This window comes from Arabidopsis lyrata (genome assembly GCF_000004255.2).
Source record: "Arabidopsis lyrata subsp. lyrata unplaced genomic scaffold ARALYscaffold_1, whole genome shotgun sequence".
Classification (NCBI taxonomy): domain Eukaryota; kingdom Viridiplantae; phylum Streptophyta; class Magnoliopsida; order Brassicales; family Brassicaceae; genus Arabidopsis; species Arabidopsis lyrata.
In genome coordinates, this window is record NW_003302555.1 from 11711858 (window position 1) to 11723039 (window position 11182).

The 11182-nt window shown below is 36.9% G+C and overlaps 1 protein-coding gene and 1 long non-coding RNA gene across 2 annotated transcripts; both read left to right on the forward strand.

The window, feature by feature from the left end:
- Positions 1–5495: 5495 nt before the first annotated feature.
- On the forward strand, positions 5496–7797 carry LOC110225393. Its single transcript, XR_002329745.1, has 2 exons — positions 5496–6684; positions 6785–7797. It is a non-coding gene; the product is annotated as an uncharacterized LOC110225393 (long non-coding RNA).
- Positions 7798–8765: 968 nt separating this feature from the next.
- Positions 8766–10853, forward strand: LOC9329493 (purple acid phosphatase 4). The gene is made up of 7 exons (XM_002890649.2): positions 8766–9107; positions 9187–9343; positions 9452–9559; positions 9683–9810; positions 9889–10017; positions 10312–10379; positions 10480–10853. Exons 1-7 carry the CDS (start codon positions 8904–8906, stop codon positions 10703–10705), a joined length of 1020 nt encoding a protein of 339 aa, XP_002890695.1. The 5' UTR covers positions 8766–8903; the 3' UTR covers positions 10706–10853.
- Positions 10854–11182: the final 329 nt, after the last annotated feature.

The window sequence follows — 11182 nt, forward strand, 5'->3', positions numbered from 1 at the left end:
AACCCTTAAAATCCTAAATAAAATAGGAAACCCTAGAAAATAGGAAATCTTTAAAATCCTAAATCTTAGGGATAATAGAAAATCTTAAAACTCTAAATAAAATAGGAAATCTTTAAAACCCTAAATCTTAAGAAAATCTTAAAACCCTAAATCTTAGGGATAATAGGAAATATTAAAATATTAAATAAAATATGGAATCCTAAAATCCTAAATATAATAGGAAATATTAAACCCTAAGACCCTAGTTAAAATAGAAAATCCTAACAACCCTAAAATAAAATAGGAAACCTTAAAACCCTAAACCCTAATTAGGAAATCTTTAGAAACTCCTAAAAGGGAAGTCAAATCCTTAAGTAATCGATTCATAGTTCGGTTTTAAAACCGCATGACATTAACGATTACATGATATTGACTCATATTCCCCTTTTGCTTGTAGATGTCGAAAACAAAGAACCTCAAGTTTTCTGCACTCAATGTTTCCGGCGACAATTACTTACAATGGGCATTGGACATTAAGATAGCCCTTGAATCCAAAGATCTCGCCGAGTGCATTATGGAAAACAACGAGTGTGAGAAGAGGTCGAAGTTTAAGGCGATTGCGTTTATACGCCATCACCTAGCAGAGAGCCTTAAGAATCAGTACCTTACTATCGAGGATCCTCTCGACCTTTGGGTCGAGTTGAAGAATCGATACGATCACCAAAAGACGGTACTTTTACCGAAAGCCCAATATGATTGGAAAAACCTCAGGATCCAGGATTTCAAATCCGTGGAGGAGTATAACTCCGTGCTTTTTAAGATTGTCTCAATCCTGAGGCTATGTGGTGAAAAGGTGACTGATGATACCTTGCTTGAGAAAACATACTCAACATTCCACCCTAATAATGTGGTACTTCAGCAACAATACCGTGGAATGAGATTCAAAACATATGCAAGTTTGATCTCCTGCTTACTCCTTGCTGAAAAGAATAATGAGCTATTACTAATGAATAGCTCAATGAGACCTCCATGATCCACACCGTTGCCGAAAGCCCATAAGGCCGAAATAACCAAAGAACCTCGAGAGACCAAAGAAACCAACTACGTCCATAGAGGGTATCACGGTCGTGGCCGTGGTAGAGGACGTGGTGGTGGTCGTAGCAACCATAACTCCTACGGCCGAGGAAACCACCATGGTGGTAGAGGCCGTGGGAACAATGGTCGAGGTCGTGGCCGCGGGATCTTCAAACCGCAACACAAGGCCAAGTCCGTTTGCCATAGATGCGGAATGGACAATCATTGGGCTAAGACGTGCAGGACATCTAAACATCTAATCGATGCTTATCAAGAAATGATAAAGAAGAATCCCGAAGCCAATTTGGCTCATCTCGATGGTGATGGAGATTTTGACCATGAGAACGATGACCAATTGGAATATGAGACTTCGGATTGCTTAAGAGAGGAAAATTAAAATTCGACATCTTGTGTTTTAATTTGCTTTATGCTTTAATTTACTTTATGTTTCCATGCTCTATGTTTTTTTGAATTCTATTCTATGTCTTTGAATTCTATTATTTCTTGGATTTAAATTTAAAGTTTAATTTGCCTTTAATATAATCGTTTACTTTATTATCTAAGACATATTTCTTGTCAATGGCCGATGACAAGAATATACTTGTGGTGGATAGTGGATCGAGCCACACAATTTTAAAAGACAAAAGATACTTTATAAATCTAACATTGAAAAATGCCAATATTAGCACCATAGCGGGTATAGCTAGTCTTATTGAGGGCCATGGTCAAGCCCATATCCTTTTATCAAAGGGCACGCATCTTGAAATAAGCGATGCCCTATATTCACCCAGCTCGAAGAGGAGCTTGTTAAGTTTCAAAGATATAAGATTGAATGGTTTCCATATTGAAACAAAGGGTGAAGGGAACAAAGAGATCACCCAAGGACATAAGAAAGTCCTAGAGACTATACCCGCATTATCCACTGGTCTCTACTATGCTAAAATCGATATGATCGAAGTTAATATGGCAATGAACAAAGAGTTCATCGAGAAATTCACTTTATGGCATGACCGGCTTGGCCATCCGGGTCATAGTATGATGCGTAAACTAATAACTAATTCAAAGGGGCACACCCTAAGAGAGAAAAGAGTTATCCCTAAGAATCTCACGTGTGAAGCATGTTCACAAGGGAAACTCATTATAAGGCCATCACCGGCTAAGGTAAATAAAGAGACCTTAAAATTTCTGGAAAGGATACAAGGAGATATATGTATGGTCCTCATTGATGCATCGACAAGATGGTCGCATGTTTGTCTCCTATCTACTAGAAATCAAGTGTTTGCTAGGTTATTGGCCCAGATAATAAGACTGCGAGCCCACTTTCCAGATTTTCCGCTTAAGACTATACGTCTAGACAATGCCAGTGAATTCACGTCCCAAGCGTTTAATGACTACTGTATGTCCATGGGGGTAAGTGTGGAACATCCCGTAGCACATGTACATACACAGAATGGATTAGCGGAATCCTTCATTAAACGAATTCAATTGATAGTTCGACCATTACTCATGAGGTCGAAGCTTCCAGTAGCCGCTTGGAGACACACTGTTTTACATGCATCAGAGCTTATACGCATAAGGCCATCTAGTGAACATAGATATTCACCATCCCAATTACTCATGGGTCATGAGCCAGACATATCCCATCTAAAGACTTTCGGGTGTGCCATATATGTACCGATTGCTCCACCACATAGAACAAAGATGGGACCTCAAAGGAGGATGGGAATATATGTTGGATTTGATTCTCCCACCATTATTAAGTATCTAGAGCCAACTACGGGTGATCTATTTAAGGCTAGATACGCGGATTGTCATTTTAATGAATCCGAATTTCCTACTATAGGTGGAGAGACGAACAAGCTGGGTAAAGCAATAAAAGAAATATAATGGAATCAAACATCCTTAAATTGGCAAGATCCTCGGACTCTGGCATGAGAATCAGAGGTCCATAAGATTATACATTTGAAAAGCTAGCTAATCAATTGCCAGATTCCTTTGCTGACCCAAAGAAAGTTACAAAAACGTACATACCAGCTTGTAATGCACCAGTACGTATTGATATCCAAAAGGGAATCAATGAAATTGCTGACGAGTCTAACACACGAAAGAAACGTGGTAGACCAATAGGTTCCAAAGATAAAAATCCTCGAAAATCAAAGAAAGGTGCAATAGGAATCCGAGGTTACTAAGGAAACCATCCCAGACATGGAGATAAGGCCGGCCGGCTCTAAGGTACAGGTACCATATAATGTAGCTTGGGACGCCAAGCTGCAAAGTATTAAAGGTCCTGACCATAATAAATCTCAAATCGATTATATCATGTCTGGAACATAATGGAACATATAAGAAATGTCGACATAAGATGATTTTGCATGCAAGGTAGCACTTGAATTTATGAATTTAAATGAGGATCAGGAGCCCACGTCTATACTAGAGTGCACTCAAAGACTTGATTGATTAAATGGTACAAGACCATAAAACGTGGAGCTAAGAATCATTAAGAAAAGGAATGAGTTTGGTCCGACCTTAAGGACACCATTCGATGTAAAAACCAGTAGGACACAAATGGGTCTTTGTGAAGAAGAGAAATGAGAATAATGAAATCGTGAGATATAAGGCACGGCTTGTAGCACAAGGATTCTCACAAAGACCGGGGATAGATTATGAAGAAACATACTCCCCTGTGGTGGATGCTAAGACATTTAAATTTTGCTAAGTCTGGCTATATAAAGAAAAAGACTTGATTTGCGGCTAATGGATGTAATGCCTGCATATTTATATAAGTCCACTGGATGATATATATGAGATTACCAGAGGGTATTGAGCTCAAAGATAAAGATAAGAAAGTGTCTCGTGACCAATACTGCATAAGGCTGAACAAATCGCTTTATGGACTGAAACAAAGTGGGCTTTTGGGCTTTAGGGTTTACTAACCCAATGAGGATTTGTCTCCTCTCATTATGTATATATATGTAACGAACTTCATTCATTAATACATAGAAAAACAATAAATTTTAAAGTGGGCGCATGTGGTATAATAGATTAAGCGATTACTTAGTCAGAGAAGGTTATAAAAATGATCCCATCAGTCCATGTATCTTCATAAAGAAATTCGCAAACAAAGGATTTGTGATAATAGCAGTATATGTGGATGATTTGAACATCCTTGGAACCTCTGGGGAAATCGCCCAAACAGTCAAATATCTAAAGAAAGAATTCGAGATGAAAGACCTAGGCAAGACAAAATTCTGTTTGGGATTGCAACTTGAGTACATGAATAATGTAATCCTTGTGCATCAAAAGGCATATACTGAAAAAGTACTCAAGAGATTCAATATGGACCAGGCCCACCCATTGAGCAGCCCAATGGTGGTGAGAAGCCTCGGATTGGATAGTGATCCATTCGGTCCAAAGAAGGATGAGGAAGAAGTTCTCGATCCTGAAGTGCCATACCTTAGTGCCATAGGAGCGTTAATGTACTTGGCTAGCCACACTAGACCAGATATATGTTTTGCCGTGAACCTCCTTTGTCTAAATTTAGTTCATGATCAACCCAAAGGCACTAGAAAGGTTTGAAGGAAGGTTTGGTTAAATTTTAAATTCTATTCTTCCTATGTTTGTTTATTTGGGTTTTATTCTATATTGATCTAACCAAAGAAGGTCTAGTTTGCTTTGGTTTAGTTTGTTTTGCTGATGCAGGTAAGATCAGATTATGGCATGGTCAATAAATAGGAACTACGTGTGGCTTGATCCCTTCCAAGGGTACGTAGGCAGCCTTCTTCAAGGCGCAGCTACTACAACATCAAAGACCATCATATGAGGAGACAACACAGCCTGTATCGCTCAGCTCAAGGACGGCTACATCAAGGGAGATCGGACGAAGCACATTCTACCAAAGTTCTTCTTCACGCATGACTTGCAAAGGGATGGAGAAGTTCGAGTGGTACAAGTCCAATCATGTGACAATTCAGCCGACCTATTCACTAAGGCGTTACCAACATCAACATTGAGGGGATGCGGAGACTTAAGGACTTACAGGGATGACCAAATCAGGGGGAGTAATACGTGCTGTACTCTTTTTCCTTCACCATGGTTTTATCCCAATGAGTTTTCCTGGTAAGGTTTTAATGAGGCAGCATCCCCCAAGCGTATTGCTGAGATCCTTTGGCATCTACACGGTTATGTCATCCAAGGGGGAGTGTTATAAACCACATGTTGGATGGACTCCATAACCGTGGGCCTTATGCATATTCTAGAAGGCCCGTGTCCATGTCCTAGAAGGCCCATGCCCATGCTCTAGAAGATTCTCCTTTTAGGATCCATTTTATACTTAGTGGGCTTTTGGGCTTTAGGGTTTACTAACCCAATGAGAATTTGTCTCCTCTCATTATGTATATATATGTAACGAACTTCATTCATTAATACATAGAAAAACAATAAGTTTACAACAACTTGAATGAAGTAAAATCATAATTGAAAAGTAAAGTTTGTTAGATCTGAAATGGTATCAGAGCAATTTTTCTTCTTCAAGCTTTGCTTCGTCAAACTTCATTCTTCTTCCGTAAGCTCAAATCATCTTTCATTCTTTGTTCATACCTCTTGAATCTATCATCATCTTCTTCTCCGATTCATTCTCGACATTTTCATCAGAGATTTTCTACTTTTTTCTTCGTTTTCTTGCTTTTCCGATCGCGTTACATTCCGATCGAGTTCTTTCTTCTTCTCCGGCTTGATTCGAGCTTCAATTTCATCGATCAAGCTTGGTTTTCATCAAATCATCTGTGTCGAGCACTGATCTCTTCGAATCGAGCTCCAGTTTCTTTGAATCGAGCATTGATTTCTTCACTTATTGTCTTGATTTCTCAGATTCGAGTTCTTCTCCTTCGATTTTGAGATCAGATTTCCTCGATCGTTGTAATTGCTTCTTTGAAGCTTGAATTTCTTCTGATTCATTGTTGATTCAGAATTCGTAGTGATTTTCCACTTCGCGATCCATTTCTGTAGTTGCTTCGAGCTTCTTCTTCTGGTTTCCTGTGCGATTTTTGCTGTTCTTCTTTGAATTTGAGCTGAAATCAATTATCAACGGTGAAACGGAAGGATAATTCAGAGTATCGAACAATCTAAACAGGATTTACCAGGAGATCATTTCATCGGAGTCTTGTGAGAAGCCTGTTGGTTTTAATTCACCTCACATTGCTTCAAGTATACCAGATCGTGCTTGATTTTGCCGATTTTGGTTATTTTGTGCGGTTCTTTTGCCGGATTTTGCTTGGATTGAGGTTTTCCAAGTTTCAGCTCACGGTTACTTCGTCGATCTGTTCAGAGATCTTCCATTTGTGAAGAAGATATTTCTCTGCTTTGTTTCATCTCTTCCGTTGAGTTTGTTTTTTCTGCAATTTCATTTGATTCGAGTGTTGCGATTATCACGATGTGTTGATATCGTTTTGCACTTGTTTTGTGATTGCTATTGGGATGGAACCATTTTCTGGTTTTGTTGAGTTTATGGCTCCACCAGTAGAGATTATTGTCGATGACAATCTATTTGGAGAAAATCCATGGTTGAATTTGACGTTGGATCTTGTACTCATCTACGGATCTCTTCCACGGCCATCAGATTTACAACCTCTTGTGGTATGTACTTTATGAGAACTTCATCAGCTCGTTATGTACATAGAGAGGTGGGGATACAATCAAGTAATCCCAATGTTTTGGTTATTCTGGTTCATGGCAGCGATGATTATGATCTTCAATTGTTCTGGTTTCACTATTTTTGTGAACTTGGTGCCATAATGTTACCTGTTGTTAAGCCTCCTTGTCGAAACAGAAGATGGATGTGCCTTTATTGAGGTGTTGTGTGTTGATCAACTGTTTGTCATGCACATCAAGCATGGATTTCAAGGACTTACAGAGTTGATTAAGAAGATGGAAGTATCATCTAAGCAGTGTTGACTTGCTGGCTTGTCTTTGTCATTCCAAGTTTCATTCTCAAGTTCAAGAATGTATGGGAAGACTAGAGAAGCTGCTCACTTACTGCAGTTGTGTGTTAAATTCTTGTTTGTTTTCAACTGATATTTTCATGGCCGGATATATCCGCAAGCATCCCTTCACCAAGTTCTGGTCCAAACCAGAGGAAGTTTTGGGTTTCTATTTGGATATGAAATATTGTAGTTTACACATCTCTGGTTTGTTTAACTTTCTCTTGATGAGCAAAAGGTCATTGCAGAAGCTGGTTTGTGGTTGATGGTTAGTTGAATTTGGTTTTGGAAAGAGGATGCTTGGTTAAAAGAGATAAGATCCTTCACTTGTCTACGGCTTGTTACTCCTATGGCTGGTTCGTGATGTTTTTTTTGCTACAAAACCATGGAGACTTCAAGTTTCTTTGAGCAGTATTCTTTACTTGTAATACTCACCAGTTTTATCAAGCTCATCTTGGATTCAAGCCACTCACGTCAAATAAGATCTATCAAGTTCACTTGAATGTTTCTCTCATCGAGAAGGTTATGGAGGATACACTAATGGAGTTTTCAAGTCCAAGATGAAAGTTCTTTGATACTTTCATCTTGAGGGGGAGTATTAGAGATCATATATCGGTTAGGCTAGATTGGTTTAAGTTGGTTTAGCTTTAGTTTCGGTTTAGTTGATGTATTTAAGAATTCTTGTATACTTCATTGACACTTGAATGAAGTAAAATCATAATTGAAAAGTAAAGTTTGTTAGATCTGAAAAGTTTTAAAACTTGAGATATCAATTTTTAGGAGCCGCATACCACAATTATTTTCATTGATTTCCTTATTGTTTGTCACTAGTTTGTTTATTAAATATTGAGGTAATTAGAACTTAGAAGAAGAGACTAGCTAGTGAAAATAAATAATGTAATGAGTATATGACAAATTGTTGGATGTTAAATTTTTTATGTTTTGTAATGATTTTTCTTCTTTAGTTATATTTTTATATTTGGAAAAAATGATTGAACAATATTATTGGATATAACAGAAGGCTATAAAGATATATGAATGATATGGTGTGATGCAATTATTTTGTTGTTTTGCTTTTGGTAGAGAGTTTGATTCGGGTAGACCAGAGATGAGTAGTTGGCATTTCCGCGAAGCTGTTTTAAAGACATGACAGCCAAACTTGATTGCGTATGGGCAAAAAATATATCTTCTTCTATTTATCATTTATCCTTTTTGGATATAAAGCTATCATTTTTCTTTCCAGAAGATATATCTACATACTCACCATTCGAATCTAAAACGCATTCTTCGCATTTCAAAATCAATCGCAAGCTGCACAATAATTCATATATAATTTGGTTTGTCTTGTATGTATGATTCACGTGGATGCATAAAAGATGTAATATATTAAGTGTTGAAAAAGCAAAACAATAAAGTATTTGTTTTGACGGTGAATTCAAATAACATATCTAAATAATCGACGATTATATATGGCCTAATAGTTAGAATTTTGGTATTAATTATGACAAGTGCTATTATTGAGTTGGAATATAATTATGAGCCTTTGTGAGTGTGAGTGGCTGATAAAAGAACTATAAAATGTTCGATTTCCGAATATTTATTTTTAGTTTAAAGTTGGAGGAAAGCAATGTAGATAATTAAGTTAAGCCGTTTAAGAAAAAGAAGAACTATAGATAATATATGAACAAAAACAGGCATATATAGATCGCTAATTAGGATCCAGTTATAATATAATCTTGTTTGGTCCACCATGTGGACGCTAGCTATTATCCAAATGTGACTTACAAGCGAGAAACCCACTAGCACTCACATGCACAGTCGACTTATTTATATATATATGTTGCTTTTTATCACATAAAGCTCGTTAGGAACAGAATGTGTTCTAAGTTTGATATCGGCTCCTTGAGCATAGTAATGACTCTGCTTCTCTGCTTCTTATTATTATCTTTGGCACCAAAACTTGAGGCCAAGCTCGCAACGGTCGAACATGCTCCAAACCCTGATGGCTCTATCAGTTTTCTGGTGATTGGAGATTGGGGTAGGCGTGGACTCTACAACCAATCCCAAGTTGCCCTCCAGGTACTAATTTACATACTATATACATATATGTATACCCATATATGTTTTATTTTCTAAGATTGTTTAGATGGAAACATAGATGGGGAGAATTGGGGAGGAGATGGATATCAATTTTGTGGTATCCACGGGTGATAACATCTACGATAACGGGATGAAAAACATCGATGATCCCGCCTTTCAACTCTCCTTCAGTAATATCTACACTTCTCCTAGCCTGCAAAAGCCTTGGTACCTTGGTAATAATGTCTCCAATCATTAATTCATACAAAAGTAATTAATGCTAAAATGAAAAAAAAAAAGAAGAAGAAGAGAATAATAGATATGTAACTGTCCATTCTACTCAGTATTGGGGAATCACGACTATAGAGGAGATGTTGAGGCACAATTGAGTCCTATCCTCAGATCTATGGACAGCCGTTGGATTTGCATGAGATCTTTCATCGTTGACGCTGGTATACTAGCTATTACATATGTTTTACAAGAGTGTGCTCGATATTATAATATTTTACATGTTTTTCTTACGTATATAATCATATTTTTATGGCTTTCAACTTCTTATCTTCAAATTCGGGCAGAGATCGCAGAGCTCTTTTTTGTCGACACAACTCCTTTTGTAGATGCTTATTTCCTCAATCCACAAGACCAAACTTACGACTGGAGCGGTGTATCACCGCGAGAATCCTATCTTCAGACCATCTTAACGGTACTTGAAAACACATATATCTACAGTTTTGTAGGAATTATCTTGATGACGATCCCAAATACTAAGTATAATGTGTAGGAGTTGGAGATGGGTCTAAGAGAATCAAGAGCAAAATGGAAAATTGTGGTGGGTCACCATGCTATAAAGAGTGCTTCCATTCATGGGAATACCAAAGAGCTTGAATCTCTCCTCTTACCCATCCTTGAGGTTCATTTTCTTCTTAATTATGTCTCGATTATTTCAAATGCAATTTAAAATAAAAAGCTAACTTTTGTGTTTTTTTTTAATGTTTATATTTCATATTTCTTAAAAGTTAAACATTTTCACTTGCTCATAAACTATTTTTGCAAAAGACAAACGCATGGAGAGTTGATATTTTCCGTTTGTTATTAACAAATAAAATTTGTTTGAAATACTAAAAGTAGAAATTTCGTTCAGAAAAGAGAAAAAAAAAAGAGCACACTAGTATTATAATATGTAACTATTTTTGGAATTTTTCAGGCGAATAAAGTCGATCTCTATATGAATGGTCATGATCATTGCTTGCAACAGATAAGCACATCTCAAAGGTAAAACCAATTAATTGGTATATATAAATAAAGCTGCGTTTGGATGGAGCGGATAATGAAAGATAAAGTTGTGGATTAACATTTTATTATCTTTTTGCAGTCCAATTCAGTTTTTAACGAGTGGTGGTGGGTCAAAGGCATGGAGAGGCTATTATAATTGGACAACACCAGAGGATATGAAATTTTTCTACGATGGACAAGGTTTCATGTCAGTTAAAATCACTAGATCAGAAATGAGTGTCGTTTTTTATGATGTCTTCGGCAACATTTTGCACAAATGGGACACATCAAAAATGTTAGACACAGATTTTTATTTCCCATTGTAATTCACATGGAAATCAATATTGAAGCACATAAAATTCTACATATCAAATATAACTCTTATGAGTGGCTCCAAAAATTTAAGTAAAATCTGAAAGAAATACATGAAGGCCATGCAGATTTATGGGATTTATCACAGCTTGTTTAGCTAAACCATGGTGTTAACGTAATTCTTTTTCGATCCATTAGTTATTGCATGGCACCAAACAAACATATACCAACAAATTTGGAGGTTCGTTCAATACTTTATCAATATAATAAATATGTTTGGCCATTGTCCGCTAACATATAATAACATCCATATTAAAAATTGGAGCGACACAATTTAATGGGAAAAAAAAACTTCAACATTGGTGTCTTTTACAATTCAAACCAAACCAACAGAAAAAGAAAAGCAAGCAAGATACATAAACCGGATATGGTAAAGGATATGTAAATACATGAATATAAATTAAGAAATAACTTCCTATACTTTAAGATAT